Source organism: Manis pentadactyla, chromosome 4, assembly GCF_030020395.1.
Source record: "Manis pentadactyla isolate mManPen7 chromosome 4, mManPen7.hap1, whole genome shotgun sequence".
Lineage (NCBI taxonomy): Eukaryota > Metazoa > Chordata > Mammalia > Pholidota > Manidae > Manis > Manis pentadactyla.
This window is the reverse complement of record NC_080022.1, coordinates 95,647,046-95,668,791: the sequence shown is the minus strand read 5'-3', so window position 1 is coordinate 95,668,791 and position 21,746 is coordinate 95,647,046. Positions and strand designations below refer to the sequence as shown.

At 39.1% G+C, this 21,746-nt stretch overlaps 1 protein-coding gene across 3 annotated transcripts in view; it reads right to left on the bottom strand.

Moving 5' to 3' along the window:
* TRIM33 (tripartite motif containing 33) overlaps positions 1-21,359 on the bottom strand; it is a 152,132-nt gene extending 130,773 nt beyond the window's left edge. For 2 of the 3 annotated variants that reach the window (XM_057500515.1, XM_036923381.2), the window contains exon 1: positions 20,742-21,358. In XM_057500515.1, the coding sequence (XP_057356498.1) occupies positions 20,742-21,267 (526 nt within the window). In that variant the 5' untranslated portion in view covers positions 21,268-21,358. Of the gene's footprint in view, positions 1-20,741 lie in introns of all 3 variants that reach the window. The other variant, XM_036923382.2, reaches the window with a different exon arrangement.
* Between the last annotated feature and the right edge of the window lie 387 nt (positions 21,360-21,746).

Below are 21,746 nucleotides of genomic sequence, written 5' to 3'. Positions count from 1 at the left end.
CTGATTTGAAAAGATATATGCACCCCTATGTTTATTGCTGCACTACTGACAAGAGCCAAGATATGAAAGCAACCTAAATGTCCATCAATAGATGAATGGGTAAAGAAGGTGTGGTGCATATACACAATGGAGTATTATTCAGCCATAAGAAGAAAAGAAATCCTGCCATTTGCAACAACATGGATGATCTAGTGGTTATTACACTCAAGTGAAATAAGCCAGGTGGTGAAAGACAAATACCAAATGATATCACTCATTTGTGGAGATAAAAACAAAGTAAAACAGAAGGAACAAAATACCAGTAGACTCACAGACACCCAGAAGGGACTAGTGATAACCACAGGGAGTGGTTACTAAAAGGGAGGCGCTGGAGGAGAGGGGGAGGGAGAAGTGGATTAAGGGGGACAAGAACTCACAATCACAATATAGGTAAGGTCACAGGGATATAGCAAGTATAGCACAGGTATATACAATCACAATATAGGTAAGGTCACAGGGATATACACAAGGTATAGCAAAGAAAATACAATTAATGACTCTGTAACATCCTACTACGTTGATAGACAGTGACTGCAATGAAGGTGGTGAGGACTTGATAACATGGGTGAATACTGAACTACTGTGTTGTATATTTGAAATCATCACAAGATTGTGTACCAGTGATACTTAAAAAATACATACATACACACATACAATTAATTACTACAGAAAACTGGCAGTATCCAGTAAAGTTGAACTTACGTGCACCTATGACTTAGCAAGTACAGTATAAAATACATAACATAACAGATGCGTATGTTCACCATAAGACATGTCCATGTAGAACTTTCATGAAAACCTTCATTATAGTAAAGCACTATAAACAACTCAAATATCCATCATCATTTGAATTTTAGTATAGTAATACAACGAATGCTGTAAAGACAACAAACAAACTACAATCATAAGCCACATGAATAATCTCATAATGTTGACCAAGAGCATTTAATCACAAACTACTACATACCGTTTAGTTCTACTTTAAGGTTTAAAATTAATCTATGGTGTTAGAAGTCAGGATCACAAGTAGTGACTGGAAGGGGAAACACTGCAACCTTATGGATGCTAGTACTTCTCATTCTGGTTGCTGGATTTAAAGTTTGCTTTCCTTATCCATACTTACTCAACTATCTACTTCAGATTTTTTTACTTCTGGTTACGTCTACTTCGATATAACATTTACTTTAAAACTGTATCGTATCATTAACAATATAGCAGTATTTTGCCCTCCCATCACAAAGCTACTATGTAGCAATGCTGACTGTGCTATCCTGAAAAGCAGTCTTCATACAATTTTCTGTGGCATCAGAGTGAATTAATCCCAAACTTCTACAAGGATAGTGCATCATGTTTATGCCACATTAAATGACTTCCTGGACTCGACAGCAGATATAACAGGCAGCATATAAGCAACTGTAACAACAGTTTAATTTCCCACACTGTTCAAAATTTGGCAGTAGACTTGTGAAATGTTCACGTGTAACATGCTATGACACATTAAATTAGATGAACTCATCTAACTCCATTTACAACATGTAAAAAGGAGTGATTTTCAGAAGACAGGTAGGTAAATTTCAGAAGCATATTATAATTTGGTTTGATAAAGAATTAGTAAAATTCTGAAGATACCTATGTCATAAGGTAAATAGGTTTTGTGGACTTGCTAACCACCATTAATTCAGCATGTCAATCAATTTACCAAATCTGACCATACAATTCACAATTTGAAAATCTCTTCCATTTTTTTTTTGCATTTGTTTCTTATCTACTTTGATACTAAAAACAATGCTTATTATTCTAAGGATGTTTAATTCTTATTAAAATATTACAATATAGTTTACTAAAACACCGTAAGGGGAAAACTTTACAGAATTACATAAACTTAAGCTTTTAAAATTATAAAATCAAATTTATTATATAATTATAAATTAATTGGATCCAACTTACAAGTAACTAAGAGATTCTAAGTTAGGAGAAAGGTAGAAAACTAACAGCCTATCTGGTATTATATGACCAATATAGACAAATATTACTGCCATCAAACAGGACAAGCTTCAATATTCCATAAGTCTTGCTACCAACCTGGGCACTTAAGACATCTACTTGAAGCGTTGCTATTATCTTCATCAGAAGAACCAAATTTAGGTGTAATTTTACCTCTTTGCCTCACAAGGGTCCTTTAACAAAAAATGGTGAGCATTACTTGAAGATTTCTATAAGTAAGATGATGTGAAAAAGTCTCTTGGAGCCAATTTTTTTATTTAAGTATGATTGATATACAATCTTATACTGGTTTCAAAGATACAACACAGTGATTCATCAGTTGCCCATATTATTAAATCTCCGCCAACACTAGTGCAGTAACTATCTGTCAATATAGCAAGATGACAACATTCAAGATGTAAACAGTGGACAACATTTTGTCCACTCTATACTATCTATACTACCATCTGCGTAAAAAACCTATGTTGTAACTGAGGATACTTCTGTGCTTTTATTCCCCTCATCTACTTCCCCACCACTCCAAACACCCCCCCATGGTGACCACCAGTCATTTCTCAACGTCTGTGAGTCTACTGCTGTTTTGTTCCATTTGTTTTGTTTTGCTTTTTGATTCCACAAATAAGGGTAATCATAAGGTGTTTGTCTTTTTTTTTTCTGCCTGGCTTACTTCACTGAGCATAATAACTTCTAGATCCATCCATATTGTTTCAAAAGGCAGGGTTTCTTTCTTATGACCGATTCCATTGTGTATGTGTACCACATTTTCTTTATCCATTCATCTACTGGTGGACACTTAGGTTGCTTCCATAGCTACTATAAATAATGTGGCGATAAACACCTTTCTAAACCAGGGATTTTGTTTTCTTTGGGTAAATTCTTACCAATGCAATTACTGGGTCAAATGGTATTTCTATTTTTAGTTTTCTGAGGAACCTCCATAGTGCTTTCCACAGTGGCAGCACCAATTGACATTCCCCACCAACAGTGTCCGAGGGTTCCCATTTGTCCGCATCCTCACCAATGCTTGTTTTATCTTGTCTTTTGGATAGTGGCCATACTGACTGGTGTGAGGTGATAATCTCATCGTGGGTTTGATTTGCATTTCCCTGATGATTAGTGATGTGAAGCATCTTTTCATGTGCCTGTTGGCATCTGTATTTCTTCTCTGAAAAAATGTTCAAAACGTTCAGGTACTCTGCCCATTTTTTAATTGGGTTATTTGTCTTCTGGGTGTTGAGGTGTATGCATTCTTTATATATTTTGGATTTTAACGCCTTATCGGATAAATCATTTATGAACGTATTCTCTAATACTGTAGGTTGCCTTTTTGTTCTGCTGGTGTCCTTTGCTGTACAGAAATTTCTTTAGTTTGATGTAGTTCCACTTGTTCATTTTTAATTTTGTTTCCCTTGCCCAAGGAGGTGTGTCCTGGAAGGAATTGCTTGTACCTTTTTTTTCTTAAGTTTTTTATTAAGGTATTGTTGATACATACTCTTATGAAGGTTTCACATGAAAAAACAATGTGGTTACTACACTTCCCCATATTATCAAGTCCCCACCCATACCCCATTGCAGTCACTGTCCATCAGTGTAGTAAGATGCCACAGAAGAATTGCTCATACTTAGTTCAAGAGATTTTTGTCTATGTTTTCTTCTAAGAAGTTTCATGGTTTCATGTCTTACATTCAGGTCTCTGATCCATTTCGAGTTTACTTGTGTATGGAGTTAAGACAGTGATCCAGTTTCATTCCCTTACATGTAGCTGTCCAGTTTTCCCAACACCAGTTGTTGAAGAGGCTGTCTTTTCCCCACTGTACATACATGGCTCCTTTATTGTATATTAGTTGACCATATATGCGTGGGTAAATATCCGGGCTCTTTATTCTGTTCCTCTGAGCCATTGGTCTTTTCTTACACCAGTAGCAAGCTGTTTTTATTACTATAGCTTTGTAGTAGAGCTTGAAGTCAGAGAGCATAATCCCCCCAGCTTTGTTCTTCTTTCTCAGGATTGCTTTGGCTATTTGGGGTCTTCTGTGGTTCCATATGAATTTTAGAACCATTTGTTCTAGTTCACTGAAGAATGCTGTTGGTATTTTGATAGGGATCTCACTGAATCTGCAAAATTGCTTTGGGCAGGATGGCCATTTTGACAATATTAATTCTTCCTACAGATTTCCATTTATTGGTGTCTTCTTTAATCTCTCTCATGAGTGTCTTGTAGTTTTCAGAGTAAAGGTGTTTCACCTCCTTGGTTGAGTTTATTCCTAGGTATTTTATCTCTTTGATGGAATTGTGAATAGAGTTGTTTTCCTGATTTTTCTTCCTGCTAATTTGTCGTCAGTATATAGGAATGCAGCAGGTTTCTGTGGGTTAATTTTGTATCCTGCAACTTTGCTGAATCCAATTATTAGTTCTAACAGTTTTTTGGTGGAATCGTTAGGGCTCTCTCTGTATATATCATGTCATCTGCCAACAGTGACAGTTTAACTTCTTCCGTACCAATCTGGATGCTTTTCTCTCTTTATCTTCTCTGACTGCCATGGCTAGGACCTCCAGTACTGTGTTGGTAAAGTGGTGAGTGGACATCCTTGTCTTGTTCCTGATCTTGGAGGAAAAGCTTTCAGCTTTTCGCCATTCAGTATGATGTTAGCTGGGGCTTTGTTGTATATGTCCTTTATTAAATGTTGAGGTACACACCCTCTATACCCTGTTTTGTTTACAGTTTTTATCATGAGTGGATGTTGAATTTTGTCAAATGCTTTTCCAGCATCTATTGAGATGCTCATGTGATTTTGTCCTTCTTTTCGTTAATGTGGTGTATCATGTTGATTGATTCATAAATATCGTTACCATCCTTGAAGCATCCCTGGAGTAAATCCCACTTGATCATGATGGATGGTCTTTCTGATGTGTTTTTGAATTAGGTTTGCTCATATTCAGTTGTGGACTGTTCCTTCTGTGTTCATCAGGGTTACTGGTCTAAAATTTTCTTTTTGTTGTAGTGTCTGTCTGGTTTGGTATTAGAGTGATGCTGGCCTTACAGAATGAGTTTGGGAGTATTCTACTCCTCTTCTACTTTCTGGAATACTTTAAGAAGCACGGGTATTAGCTCTTCTGTAAATGTATGGTAGAATTCAGCTGTGAAGCCATCAGGACCCTGGACCTCTGTTTCTTGGGAGTTTTCTTTATTACCAGTTTGGTTTCACTGCTGGTAATTGGCCTGTTCAGATTTTCTGTTTCTTCCTGGGTCAGTCTTGGAAGGTTGTGTTTTTCTAGAAAGTTGTCCATTTCTTCTACGTTGTCCAATTTATTGACATAATTTTTCATAGTATTCTCTAACAATAATTTGTATTTTTGCAGTATCCGCTGTGATTATTCTTTCTCCGTTTCTGATTTTGTTTGTGTAACATCCTTTTTTTTCTTGATTAGTCTGGCTAGGAGTTCATTTTGTCTATTTTCTCAAAAGAATCAGCTCTGGTTTCATTGAGTTTTTTTTCCTATTGTTTTATTCCAATCTATTTTACTTACTTCTGCTCTGATCCTTATTATGTCCCTCCTTCTACTAACTTTAGGCTTCATTTGTTCTTCTTTTTCTAGTTTCTTTAGTTTAGCCTGTTTCTTGAGTTTAGCCTGTTTATTTGGGATTGTTCTTGTTTCTTGAGGTAGGCCTGTGTTGCTATGTACTTTTCTCATAGTACTGCCTTCTCTGCATCCCACAGGTTTTGGGTTGTTTAGGTTTTGTTTTCATTTGTCTCCTTGCATTGCTTGATTTCTGTTTTAACTTGGTCAAGGATCCACTGATTGTTTAGAAGCATGTTGTTTAGCATCCATTGTGTTCGCAGGCTTTTTTCCTTTTGTATTTTCTGTCTGGTTAATTTGCCTGTTGATGTGGTTCGTGTGTTAAAGTCTCCTAAAATTACTGTGTTGTCATCTGTTTCCCCCACTAATACTACTAGTATTTGTTTTACATATTTAGGTGCTCCTGTCTTGGGTGCATAGATATTTGTAATGGTTAGAGTCCCGTGTTGGGACTGGGCCCTTTATCATGATATAATGTCCTTCTTTCTCTCTTGTTACCTTCTTTGTTTCCAAATCTATTTGGTCTTATATAAGTACCACTATTCCTGCTTTTTCCTTCCTATTATTTGCATGGAGTATCTTTTTTCCATCCCTTCATTTATTGTCTGTGTATGTCTCCTTATAGCCTTGTGGGGTTCCCTTTATAAGTAATTTTTTTTCTCTCTGTCTCTGGCTACTTCCAACACCTTTGCCTTATCTTTAATCTTTGTCATTTTAATTATTATATGTCTTGGTAAAGCCTTCCTGGGGTTTTGTTAGGGGCTTTCATCACTTCCATTACCTGTGTGTCTATTTGATTCTGCAGATTGGCTACGTTTTCAACAGTACTTTCTATCCCTTTGTCCTCCTCTTCTTCTAGAACCCTATTATGCAAATGTTGTTTAGTTTGCAGCAGCAGACTCACAGAACCCAAGAATGGACTAATAGTTACCAAAGGGAAAGGGACTGGGTAGGATGGGTGGGAAGGGAGGGATAAGGGGAAAAAAAGGGGCATTACTGTTAGCAGACATAATGTCAGCGGGGGGAGGCACAGGAAGGGCTGTACAACAGAGAAAACAAGTAGTGATTCTATAGCATCTTGCTAGGCTGATGGACAGTGACTGTAACAGGGTATGTGGGGAGGACTTTATGATGGGGGGAGTCTAGTAAACATAATGTTTCTCATGTAATTGGAGATTAATGATACCAAAATAAAATGTATATATATATATTGTTTAGTTTGGAGTTGTTATAGTTCTCCAGGCATCCTCTCATTTCTTGAGATTCTTTTCTCTCTGTGTTCCTCATCTTCATTGTTTTCCTGTTCTGTGGTTTCTTTCTCATTGTCTTCTCTACTTGCATCAATCTATTATTCCTTTCCTCCATTGTATATTTCATTTGTTACTGAATTCTTCAGCTCCAAGTAGCTCTTTTTTAACTCTTCTATCTCTTTGTTCAATTCCTCCCTGAGATCTTCAGCATTTTCCAGCAGTTCTGAGCATATTTATGATCATTACTACGCAATTTTTATCAAGGAGGTTGGTAATGTTTCACTTAGCCCTTTTTCTGGTGTCTTTTCGTGTAGTTTTGTTTGGAATGTATTCCTGCCTCATTTTTTTAGGGTTTCTGTGTTTCTTCCTTTGTATTAGATGGAGCTGGTATGCTTCCTGATCTAGAGTAATGGCTTTCGGACAGGCATACTGGCGAGTAGTGAGGTCTCATGAAGGTGCACAGCAGTGGTGAGTGCAGAGGTAGAGGTCACCTGCAACCAGAATGAAATGCTCAGAGCTGGCTCCTACAGGCTCCTCTCTAGTTTGGGTGAGACAGGGTCCAGAAAGGTGGGAAAGCCTCCCTCACCTGCCAGGCAGCAAAGTCTGACTCTGCTGGGTCAGGTGGGTAGTCATGTCAGCAGGTGCTCAGGGAATCGCCAGAGAGCTAAGCCACCAACAAGGGGGGTTAGAGCATTTGGCACTCACAAGAAAGCTCATCCTGTTGGGCTTAGGGAGGGCTGGGGAAGTGTCAACCACCTGTCCATCTCCTGTGGAGAAGGTCCAGCCAACCCTTGCCCCTCTGATACCACTCCTGTGCTGGTAAATCATTCAAATTGCCACCTCTGTTTTGGGTCTCAGCGGACTGACAGAACATGCCTGTCCTCTACAAATGGCTGGATTCTCAGCCCTTCAAGAGTGCTCCAACTCTTCCTGCTGTCCAGACCTACTAATCACCAAAACTCGATGCAACGTGGACTGATGTTCCCAGAGCAGATCTCCAGGGCCAGGTGTGCAGAGTTCCTGAGCACCTATCCCTTCCTTGCCTCCATTCCTCTTCCTCTCACCTGTGGGCTGCGATGAGTGGCTTGGGTCCCATTGGATCGCAACTCTACCACTCTATCCTTCTCTGTGTGGTCTTCTCTTCCCACCCAGGTGTAGGTGGTCTGTTCTGCAGTCTTCAGGTTGCTTTCAGGGTGAGTTGTATTTGCCGTAGTTGCTTCTTTGGTGTGTGTGCAGGCGAGGTTTCTGCCTTGCCTTCCTACTCCACCTTTTCTCAACCTCCAGAACTCCTATTATTTTACAGATAAGGAACATCAAGTCTAATCAGGTTCAAATAAATCTGTACACATCTAACTCTTTCCCACCATTAACTAATTCTGACACCGTACACCTTGAAACCATACAGCATAAAACTGGGGATGGAAAACAGATAAAAAGAAAACTGGATCAATATTAAAATAGCCTGGATTATACCCAAAAGCCTAAGAGCCAAAATCAATGGGATCATCACCTCCAAACCAACATTAAAAGCAAAAGCAGTGAATTTCAGTCAGGAGTAATCTCTACTTCTGAACCATATTTCAATGGATATTTGATTACTAATTTTTATAAAGTGTTTTATATCATATCTCTAATAATTTGAGTCTTATCTTATCTCGTCAGTAAAATTCAATGGCTTCAAGATTCACTTTATGTATCTGTTTTATATACCTCACCACACGTGAAGGTGATGTTCAACACAAAGCAGAATTTTGTATTTGAAAAGGACAGTTGAAATGCAGTGTTCTCTTAATCATTACTTTCAGTTATTCAGACTCACTTAAGACCCATAAACAATAGTAGTACAGTTAAGTGATTCTAAATGCCCTACCCAATTTCTGCTCTATTCCAAATGAAAACTGGAGGGAATATTTTGAGTGACGTAAGTATTTATCATAGGAGGATTAGTTTTTAAGCCATTTCTCAGTGACTGCAAAAAGAACTCTGGCTATAATCACTATTAACATTCTATTAATAACCAACAAATGGAATGACTAGCCAGAGTGGTCCAAAATTCTTATTCAAGCAGTAATTTGTGATGTTTAACGAGGAAACCTGGAAACTCATTCTTTCAAATTTATCGCTGACAACAGATCAGGCCATACATACCACAGTCCTTGAAACCTGACGCTAATGTCTAACACTTCCAAACCAAATTTAAACCTGGGATGTGGCATCAGGAGGCATAGTAAATATTCTCAGCTTTGCAAGTAAATACACAATATCAAAGCTATTATGTAGGTATTTATGCAACAAAGGGAAACAAACTTCCACAATTCTTATTCACAAAATTCAAAATATAATACTTGAGTGAAACTTTTTATAATTCAAGTCTATTAAATAAAAATTCCAGAATTCTTTGGGGACATATTGCTGCTTAACTGGGGGTACTTAATTAACCTGCCGTCAGTAAATGTCTTTCTTACCTGGTTAATGAATGAACCACTCAACAGCTTATATTGGTCTCATTTTTTTATTTTTAAAAAATTCTGTTGAGATGAAGTATTAAGTCTTCTAATTCCTCTGTCCATTACTTTCCTATGAGTTGGGAATATTATGACCAGTGCTGAGTTTGGTATTGTCCATATAGGCCGTACTCTTTTAACTGAGCTATAGTAAAAAGTATGTGATAAACACTTTGCAATTAATTTAAAACAAAATAACCCACACTCCACTGCCTTAGAAGTGTGACATTTGAAATCCTTTTCTTGTCTGAAATGCTAGGTATACACTGGTAACTACAATATTTTTCAATGGTCATACTACAGTCATACATATGCCTATTCAATTTATAACTGCACCACTGCAATCTGTAGTGCACTTCTTGCAAAGCAATGAGTACCACATAATGTCTTTGTCACAACTACTCATTTTGCCACTGTAACCTGAAAGCCATCACAGATAACAAACAAAATTTCATATAATTCACATGCCACAAAATACTGTTTTGGTTTTTTCAACCAATTAAAAGTGTAAAAACCATTCTTAGCTCATAAGCCATATAAAACCAGGCAGCACACTAGGTTTGGTCCACAGTCTATAGTTTGCCAACCCCTGATCTAAAGTGCAGTCCAACGATCAGTAAGCACAGAACCCCCAATTAGAATTTTATTGCCTCACCCAAGTAGGAAGAGAACGGATTATCCATTGCTTGAGGAAGCCTCAGAGACAAGAAGAGATCAAAATAAAAAGAAATTTGTTAAAGATTAGATAATAAAGTCAAGGAGATCTTTCAGAATGTCAGTTGGGTAAGAAAACAAAGAAGAAAAACATAAAAGACAGGAGACAGTATGAACCCAGGAGTGTCAACATCCAAATGTAACAGTTTCAAAAAAGAATAGGGTATGGGTAAGGAAGGAACCCTTATGAAAAAAGTTTAAATTTTGTTACTATAAATGAAGATTACTAAACTAATAGAAAAAGCACTGTGAATTTTTAAAAACAATGGAAGTGGGGGGGAGGGATGTCAATAGAGGCATATCACTGTATTTCAGAACAAGGATAAAGAGATATTAAGTTTCCAGGAAGAGGAAAATAAAACAAATACAAAGGAGCAAAATCAGACCAGCATTAGAAACACTAATTTCTTTAAGACATTAGAAGAGAAATACCTTCAAAGTTCTGAGGAAAAAAGAATTTGAACTTAGAATTCTATTATCCAGTTAAACTACCATTTAAGTAGAATAAAATAAAGAGATCTTCAAAAATGCAAAGGCTCAGAAATTTTATTCTCAGTGACTCTCTTAGGATGTACAAACGAGGGAGTAAACAAATAGAGAAGATATGGGAGCCTTGGGCCTGTGTAAAATAATCAGAACCAAGAGTATCTTCATAAAGTGGGCTTGAAGGATTACACCCTCAGTTAGAAGGTTGGATAAGGAACTGATAGTAAAATTTTTAAGAAATAAATCTGGCCAAGATAACAGAAATAAAATTGTCACAGCCTGGGCTGAGAAAGGAAAATTTTCTCCTGAGAATTTCCAAGTACAGGTCAGCCTTTACATAAAGTAAAATACACCCTAAATCAACATCTGCCAGTTCTAAGAAATGCCAAACTAAAAATTAATTTCAGTGATTTTGTATTAGTGGCATCTGACAAAAGCAAAGGTAAAATACTCTCTAAAGGCTTGTTCCCCCACAAACCAGATCTGGCAATTTCATAAAGCCCTACTAAACATGCTCACAATCCGAAACTATGAAACACTGGAAGGCACCATCTACTATGATCAAGAGTAGGCAGAGGCAGGTAGTAGTGTAAGACCTCTAGAATTTCAGATAATGTTATTATCAAATATAACTTATGAAGTCAGTATGGATATTTTTTAAAAATAGAAAGTGAAATGACAAAAGACAAGTAGTGACTCTGTGGCATCTTACCCCGCTGATGGACAGTGACTGCAGTGGGGTGGAGGGAGGGACTTGATAATATGGGTGAATGTGGTAACCACAATGTTCATAAGAGTATATATCAATGATACCTTAATGAAAAAATAAAATAAAAAGTGAAATGAAAACAAAGCAAACAGAGCTAAGAGTAATCTAAGGAAGCCATTTATAGCAAAAACAAAAATATAAAGTATACAGAAACAATTCATAAATTAGATGTGTAAGAAATTTTTATAGGGAAAAAAACTTTATGATGTTCAAAAACACAGAAGATTTAAGCAAAAAGGCATACAATGTTTATGAATATGAGACACCATATGATAGCATTTTCTCCCAAATAATCTCTGTGGATGGTCCCTGACCTAACAATTGTTTGACTTAAAATTTTTCAACTTTATAATGGTGCAAAAATGGTAACACAAATCCTATCATTTGCAACAACATGGATGGAGCTAGAGGGTATTATGCTCAGTGAAACAAGTATCAAATGATTTCATTCATCTGTGGAGTATAACAACAAAGAAAAAAGTGAAGGAACAAAACAGCAGCAGACTCACAGCACGCAAAAATGGACTAACAGTTACCAAAGGGAAAGGGACTGGGGAGGATGGGTGGGAAGGGAGGGATAAGGGGGAAAAGGGAGTATTACAATTAACACACATAATGTAGCAGTGGGGGGTCAGGGGGACACGGGAAAGGCAGTATATACAGAGAAGACAAGTAATGATTCTATAGCATCTTACTAAGCTGATGGACAGTGACTGTAATGGGGTATGTGGGGGGGACTTGATAATAGGGGTAGTCTAGTAACCATAATCTTCAAGTAATTACATTAATGATATCAAAATAAAATAATAATAATAATAAAATAAATGATAACACATTCAGCAGAAACCATACTTCAATCTTTGAATTGTGATCTTTTTCTGGGCTACAGTAGGATATTCTTGTGATAGCGGGCAGCAGAGCAAACCACAGCTCCTAGTCAGCCACGAGATCAGGGTAAACAACTGTTACACTTACAAACATCCTGTTGTACCCATACAATCAATCTGTTTTTCACTTTCATTTAGGTATTCAATACATTACTTAAGATATTCAGCACTTTATCTTACTACACTGATGGACAGTGACTGCAATGGGGTATGGGTGGGGACTTGATAATATGGGTGAATGTAGTAACCACATTGTTTTTCATGTGAAACATTCAAAAGAGTGTATATCAATAATACCTTAATAAAAAAAAATATTCAGCACTTTATTATAAAATAGGCTTTGGATTAGATGATCTTGCCTAACTGCAGGCTAATGTAATAAGCATTCTGAGCACATTTAAGGTAGGCTAAACTCAGCTATGATGTTTGGCAGATTAGGTGTATCAAATGCACTTTTGACTTAACTATTTTTAATTTACACAGGGTTTACCAGGATGTTACCCCACCGTAAATCATGGAAAATCTGCATATCCAAAGCAATTCCAACAAAAATACTGACCAGTTTTTTTTTTGTCAATTATGTCCTCTTTTATTTCTTATTCTGTTTTACTGCTTTCAGAATAAAAGTATTCATACCAGTTTTTTAAGTGAACTTTCACAAGATAATTCTAAAATGTGTAAGAGCAGTCAACATCAATCAAGATAATCTTGAAGATAAACAAGGTCTATGTAGAGGGGAATGAAATTACCTAAATGAATTACAAAGTTTATTACTTATTATAAAGCTATAGTAAAGGCAGAAAGTGGGGGATAACTGATCAAAAAATTTCTCCTATACTAAAAGACAGCTTTCTAAAGAGTGACGAAGTCTAGTGTACTAGTTACCTATTGCTGCATAACAAATTACCCCAAAACTCAGTGGCTTAAAACAACAATTCATTATCCCTCAGTTCTAACTCAGGAATTTGGGAGTGACCTGGCAAGCAGTTCTGGCTCTATTCCTCTAATGAGGTTGCTGTCAGATGTCAGCCAGGACTGCAGTCATCTGAAAGCCTGACTATGTTAGAGGATCCACCTCCAAAGTGGCTCATTCTCATGGCTTGAAAGTTCGTACTGGATGTTGGCAGAAGGCCTCAGTTCTTCTCCACACGGGCCTCTTTACGAACTGCTACAGTGGCAGTTGTTTTCACCCAGAACAAGGGATCCAAAGGGTGAGGAAAAAGCTGTATGTTTTTAATGACCTAAACTCAGAAGTCACTGTTAATTTTACTGTATCTCTTGGTCACCCAGACTAGGCCTGAGTCACTGTGGACAGAGACTGTAGAAGAGTATGAATACCAGGAGAGAGGAACACAAGCCATCTTGGAGTTGGAGGCTGGCTACAACACCAAGCCACAGTAGGCTTAGAATAAACCTTCAACTTACATAACCCAACAAAGGATCAGTATACAGAACTTACCAAGAATTCTTAAAAATCAAAACAAAAAATGTAAGCAAGCTAAAGAAAAACAGAAAGCATACAGACAAGTAATCACAGAAGCAGCAACATAAATCCCATGTAGCAAGCATTCAAAAAGTATTATTAACACCACATAATTCATGCTATTTACTTATCATTAAGGCAGACTTTAAAAATTTTTCCCCACTTCTCTTGGGACCCATGTGCACTCTAGAAGCTCATTAGAGATAGGCGTACAGTTTGTCACTGCAGAAAAGACAAGTAAATGTATCCAACACCATGAACCCAACCTCTGAACTTGGCCTCAAGAAAGTAAAATGAGACAACTCCATCAACCAGTCATGAAAAAATTAGATGTATACAGTGAGCTATTTACAAAAGGTCATCTTCAGTCATTAAATACTTCATGTTTACATCCTATTAGGAGCAAGCTCCTTACAAACTGTGATGGGCTATGACGGGTATCCTAAAACAAAGGACCATAAATGTATGCATCTGCCACCTTCTACTATTCTATGATCTGACATTCTTTCCAATGACTTTACATTATCATTTTCTTACTGTCCCTTTAAGGGAGGCAAGTCTCAAACTTTCTGGTCTCAGGATCCCTCTTACACTCTCAATTATTAAGACCCTCAAAGAGTTTCTGTTTTGGTAGGTTTTACCCCATGGTTTTGCCAGTATGTAAGGCATTAGAAATAAAAATTGAGAACTTTAAAATATTTTATTAATACTGTAATAAGAAATTGATGATAACTTGTTTTATTAAAATTCAATGTTATTTATTTAAAAATAAACTCACTGTACATGTAAATAACATTTTTATCAGAATTCTCCAAAACAAAGTTTTTAGTAAAAGGCAGCATTGCTTTACATTTTTTAAATCTCTTTAATGTCTCGTTTAATAGATGGCTGAATGTATGATTTTGCATTTAATCTGTTGTGATAAACTGTTTTCTTTGATGAATATGAAGAAATACTGACCTCATAAAACTACATATTTAAGAAAAGGGATGAGTATTTTAATAGCCTTTTCAGATATTATGTGGATATTCTTCTTTGACATAATACAAAAATATAAAAAGTCTATTTAGTTCTTGAATCAATTTCAGTGTGGAATTGTAAACCATACTGGTGAACTTTCAGTACTCCCTTACATTAAAATCTATTGGTTTATTTTGCACTTTGAATCTTTTTCCTATGCATGATTTTATAACATTGTGCACTGGTCATTTGGAAAATATTCACTATATCACCATCAATCTCATTAGCCTTTAAGTATTCAGAAGCTGTCAGGTTTTTCAGAATTCTCATTTTCATTTAAAAGCTCAGTTTTTATCACTGGCAACATGTAAAGTCAGTTGTTTTCCTTGAAGTGACAGGCTCATTGAGAAAATGGCTGCCAAATACCCATGCCTGAAAACCATACTTTGCCAATCATTCTTTAAAAATCATTTTCCATGAAAAAAGCAGCGAAATCAGCATAGAACTCAATCACACAAGTACTTTTCTTCTTGCACTTCAGTCTGTAGTAAAAGCACTTTATGCACACTTTCTACCTCATCACACAGAATACTAAAGCTTGATATCAAGATTTAAAATTTTTTCACTGCTTCATCAAGGACATAGTGAAACTAGCATGGCCTTTTGTTGTTGTTCTTGTTTATACCTTAAGTGTGCTATGATAAAGATACAATGACTTTTAGTATGGCTTGGAGCCACTATCTTAACTCCTGCTGAGATACCAGCAGTTTTTCCAATCATTGCTTTTGTATCATTATTACAAATGTCAGAATAGTAAATAAGGCAAATAATGAATTAGAGTTATGAAAAGTCTTAACTTTGCCAATGCTTAAAAAGGACATCGGAGACAATGTCCCCAGGGTTCCATGGACCAACTTTGAGAATCACTACTCTAAGGTATTCTCATTTAAGGTTTGCTAAGAGTGTGTACATGAAGAAATAAAAAGCAATTAGATTCTCCTAACTAAATTTTTGATGTACAGATACTAGACTTTATAAAGACTTAGGATTTAGAAACTTTACAAGTTTTTATATTATGATTTTAGGTAGCTGGAGAAGTTTGAAATGCAAGTAACTTGTCAGGCATGCTGTACATCATCAGATGTCAGAAGAGCCTAGAAAAACACCAACAATTTACTTTTCTGCCTCTTCTTCCTGCTTACTGTGAGGCTGAGGTAGTCACAAAGACAACAGAGAACTACTGGAAGATAAAATAGTAGTACTATAATTTATTGGGGGCTTACTGTGTGCCAGGCACTTAACAATCTATTAACTCCCTTAATCCTCACAATAACACTATGACATACATGTAATTATTACCCTCAACTTATTCACAGACATTCAAGTACTAAATGGTGGAGCTCAAAAAGAGTATTTAGGTAGCCTAACTCCTGAACTGTGTGGGCTTAACCAATCACAATGCACAAAGTTGTTAAAAGGCGTTTCAGTTTTGTTTGACAGATCTTTAATGACTGATTGCTGATGACCATAAACTCAAGTTTGTTTATGGTCAAGTAGGGCATTAGAAAAAGTAGGGACTAAAAAAATCCCAAACAGATAAGCCCCACACTGAACTAAAACTACCCTACAGCATATGTACTCCTGGGGCAAGAACTACCAAGAGTTAAAACAGAAGACTCCCCAGAGTGGGTCACCATGCTCAGTGATAAAACAGACAGAACTACTGTAGGAGGTATTCGTCACACTACACCCAGAGGTTCCCTCCCACTTACCACATGATTGTTGCCATCTCAGAGGCTTCACAATAAACTGAAGATTCAGAAATAAAATCATTTTTCCATGTTGATTCTTCCATCATACCCCACAAACAATATTAAACTTATGCAGATGTAAAAAGTTAGCATAAAACATAACAGAATCATATAATTTTATAGGATGGGAACTCATTCTTCATATTGCAGAAGATCTGGACAGAATACCTAGGTAACTTGCTACACAGCTAATAACTAAGAATTAGTTATTAATAACTAATTAATAATTAAGAACCCAGTGCAAGTTATTACCAATTGTTCATCCACATCATCATGCTGTCTTAGATGAGCCCTACTACGCGTCTCATCTCAAGAGCCCATTTGGGAGTTTGTTCAGATCCATCAATAGAAATTTGTGTTTTTACTGACATATACATTTATATAGTCACTACTGATAGCTATTCTAACTCAACCTGAAATGGGAAAAAAAAAAAATCACAAGAAACCTTTAAAAGGCTCACTACTGACATTCAACAGTTATTAACTAGTTTATCTATTTTGATTTTTCCAAATAATCCAAGAGTAAATAATAAATCAGCCTTTTTCCTCAAAATATTTAAATCCATGTTTCTCAAAGTGTGACAGGTACCAGAATCAGAATCACATTAGGTAACTGTTAAAAATGCAGATTCCTAGTGTTATCCCCAAATCAAGCAAAACAGAATCCCTGAAACTTCCAAGACTGGCATTTTAAAAAGCTCTCCAGATGATTCTTATCATTCAAAACTACCTACTGGCAACCCCCTCTGAGTCTGCCCCATGCCCCAACTCTCCAGAGGCATATTCTCTCTTTTCAATTCTAAATCTCCAAATAAACTCATTGAACATTCACTCAACAATACCCTAGTGGGAAACAAGATAAACAAACACAAGTAAACATTTTGGATTTCAGCTGTGCTATGAAGAGAAAAAAGTATGTCAGACAGTAACCTGGAGGACAGAGCAGACACAGGACTTTTAAGCCAGTGAAATACTCGGTATTATAATGATGGATACACATCACTGCACATTTGTCCAAACCCACAGAATGAACAACACTAAGACTGAACCCTAATGTAAACTATGGACTTTGGGTGTCAACGCAGGTCCACCAATTTTAAGAAATACACTACTCTAGTGGGGGATTACTGATAATGGATGAGGCTATCCATGTGTGGGGGTTGGTATTATATAGGAAATCTCCCTATCATCCTCTTAATTTTGCTATAAACCTAAGCTGCTCTAAAACATTAAAGCCTTTACCAAAAAAAAAAAGCAGTCAGAGAAGGCTTTTCTGAGGAGGCAACATTCAAAGGAGTCTTTCACTCAAGAACAATGGTTCTTAAACTCAGTGTGCATCAAAATCACCTGGAGGACTTGTTAAAACAGGTTGCTGGTCAGGCCGTCTGGAGTGGGGCCCAAGAATTTGCATTCCTAACAAGATGGAAGATGATGCTGATGTTCCTGGTGCAGGAACTATACCTGGAGAACCACTGATCTAGAGGGAACAGTTAAAAGGCGTGGATAACTTTGGTGTTACAGGAATAGAAAAAGGCCACTTAGGAAGGGGGAATAATATACTTGTTACTGTTTCAAAGCCACTTAAAATGATGAATTAAACTACCAGCTATGCCTCTTCAGACCAGAGATGGAATCACAGGTTGTTCAATATTGCCTTGCATTTGGAAAGCAGTTCAGTTTATAAAAGCATCTGCACATTATTAAATTTGACTTAGTGAGATATAAGTGAAGGACTTTTAGCTACATTTTAGAGATTAAAAAAACTGAGGGGCAGAAATATTATGAACTTCCTTCTGAGAAACAATTAAGTGACAAAACTACTCCGACTCCAAAGTTCCCTCCAGAATAGCCCGCTCGCTCTTTTGAAAATCAAAGCAAATAATACATAAAGAAGTTAATACTAAAAAATTATTTTCTAGATTCCCTGCCTAAAAACATGGTGGTTTCCAGGCTTAATTTAATACTGATTAAAAAACAACATTACCTCAGGATTGACATTATTTATCCCATCTACTTACTGCTTCCTAGTTCAAGAACAAAAGATGGAGAAATGAGGAAGGAATTTACAGACTATTATTCTCTCTCCTGCATAAACATCAGTTTATATTTCATAACTTCAATCCCTCAGCCATATCAAACACAATTTTCATCTTGTGTTCCCTCTAAATCTCTCACATAATCCAGGTTCCCACAAGAACACTGAATCCCGTGTCTTACTATACTAAGGCCATGAGCAGTCAGTTATTATACTCATTATCCACCTTCCATATCACTTAGTATATCCTCATTATCACTTAGTATATTCTCCAACAATCAAACCCTTATTCTCAACATTCTTACCTGTATGTCTCAAAAATACTTATCTGAAACATCCAAAACTGAAATCATTATATCCTCCCTCCACCACACGTATACATTTGCTTCTGGGCCTGAATTCTTTTATTTGTATTAACAGCACTGCCACCCACCAAACAAGAAACCTAGAACTCAGCCTAGACAGATCTCCCCTCATGTCAATCTCAATCCTCCCTCCCATACCCACTCCCACGGCTGCTTACAATTAGTTACTAATAATAAACTACTGCCATTTCATTAATAATTACCATGTCTTAGTCATTTACACACTTCATTCCATCAGCAACCCTATGAGGTAGGTGATTTTGTCCAGTTTCACAAATGAGAAAACTAATGCTAAGAAAAATCTGTCCAAGTCACAAGTAGTAAGTGACAAAGAACACATTCAAACTCAAATGTCTCACAAAGCCCATACCTTTCCCCTGTACCAAAAATGCCTCCTCCTCTGAGATACCCTTTTAATATACTCCCTTCAATGTATCCCAAGTATCTTTCTGGAGAATGAATGTGATCCTCTCTTACTCTTGATACAAAAGTCCTGCACAGACTCCCTTTAGTCTACACTTTACAGGATAAATCCCAAACCCTTTAGTACAGGTCGACAATCCTTTACTTACAGCTCCAAAACTCGAAAGCTTGAAATTTTCATTTTTTCCTAAATTTGCAACAAAACCCACCCTGAACTGCAGAATCATCTGTAGTCCCTGAATATGCACTGTCTATCCCATTAATGTGATATTCATGTTTCACAGAAGAAACATTAACGTGTTGATAATAAGTGAACCCAGACCCTACAGGAGTACTAGAGACCTTAGCAGAAAAAAGAAAATTTTCCAAACTATTCTGGAGTCTAAAATAAACCTGGTTCCAAAGGTTTCAGATAAGAGTTGCAGGCACCTTACCTATTCAGCCCATCCATCAATCCAACCTAATTTCCACCAGTCACCTCACATATCCCTTAGTTCCAGGTAAAGGTAAAGTGCCCTGTGCTCTGAAAACTCTGCAGTACAGTGAGCTAGCTACTCACCGTTAAGGAAGCCTGCTCAAGGGTTCCTTTTCAGAGAGGTTTTCCTGACTTTCCTTGATTGTGCCACTAACAACGCAAAGTACCCACCTCCACTGCTGTATGTTCTGTATTTGTTTCCCCTGTATTAGACTGTGAATGAGCTCATTATAAAATTCAATCCCAGCACAGTATCCAGAACACCAGCGGCTCATTAATGTAAATGAACTGAAATTCCTGACCAGCTCTCCCTAACTCCCAATTCCCTTCAAAGATCCCTTTTCCTTCACCTATAAATCTTAGGGGTTTTTTTCTCTAACCATGTTGGCCCCTCATAGCTATTTTCGTTTCCAGAGTTCCTCATTCCTAACATCACCTTAAAATTACTTTCCACCAGACCTCTTCTTAGTCCAAAACTCTCCAATGCCCTTCCTTCATCCTCCTCCATTTAATCCGTAGTCCCTCTTTACCCTCCCTCTAGGGCAATTCACCCTCACAGCCCTTAACCTCTTACCTACTCTCTCAACACCTCTCGGCTCCGGGCCTTCGCTCCCAAAACGCTTCTCCCAGGAGGTTTCCCAGACACCCTCCATCCCCTCCTCTCACAGTCCGGGTCCAGCCGCTTCCCAAGAGTCTGGGCACATTATAGTCCTCCCTTGCAGTCGGTGTCCCCTCCCCCAGCCTCTCTCAGCCAGCACCCCTCCCTTCACTACCCCCATATCTCTGGCGGTCCAGGTTTCTCTGGAAACTGTGCAGCGGTCGTGTCTTTCACCTCTTAGATCCCTCAGGATCGCGCCGGTCCGAGCAGCCCCAAGGCCAAGCACCTCTGGCCCCCATATCTTCCTCGGCCCCGCAAATTCCCGTCGGCCCGGACCTCGGGCAGGGCCTCCCGCTCACCTTGCTGGATGTCGCCGTTGCTGCCCCCGGGGATGGGCACGCTGAGCTGGCGCTCAGGCTCGGGCAAGCAGCGCAGGCAGAAAGAGTGAAGACAGGGCAGCAGCTTGGGCTCCGCCTCACGGCGGCTCTGCAAGCTCTGCTGACACACGGCGCAGGTGTCCAGGAGCGAGGCTGGCGGTCCGGGAGGCGGCCCCGCGGAGGAACCTGGAGCGGGAGCCGCGGCTTGAGCTGGCGCCGGCGTCGGTAATGCCCCTGCGGGAACTCCAGGGCCCACTGAGGCCGCAGGGACTGAGGCAGCCGGGGCCGAGCCGGAGGAGGCCGCAGACACCCCCCCGTCGTCGGGCCCAGCCGCGCCGCTCTCCGTGCCCGCCCTGCCGCCTTCCTCCTCCTCCTCCTCCACCAGCACCGCGGCGAGAGGCGGCTCCGCCTCTTGCGCCGCGGGCCCGGCGGCCCCGGCAGTTACCGGCGCGCTGCCGCTGCCCCCACCGCCGCTCTCAGCCTCGCCGCCGCCTTTGTTTTCCGCCATGTTTTCCTCTTTGAACCCGCCGGACCGCCCCGCGCCGCCCGCCGCCCGCGCCACCGCCTCCGCCGCCGCCGCCGCCGCCGCCGCCGCCGCCGCCCCCAGCCCCAGCCGCAGCCGCAGCAAAAGCAACCGCCGAGAGCGAGCAGGCGAGCGAACGCACGAGAGCGCGCGCGCACTGGGCGCCCCGCCCTCGCGTCGCCTCGGTTGAAAGTGGGCGGGCGGAGCGCGCGCACGTACACACTGACGTTCTCCGGAGGGAGGCGGGAACTCGGGGCTCGAGCGCGGAACTGTCCTCGCCACGCCTTCAGGCTTCTGGCACCGGCGCTCTGCGTCCGCACCGCGGCGGTTCACCTTGCAATAAGCCGAGGCAGTTGACTGAACTGCCTTTGGCCCGGGATGGTACGAGCTCGGAATCAGCGGTGGTGTGGAAAGAAGAGCGAGAAAGGGTGGAAGGATAGGAGGCCTAGATCGGTCCCTCCCAA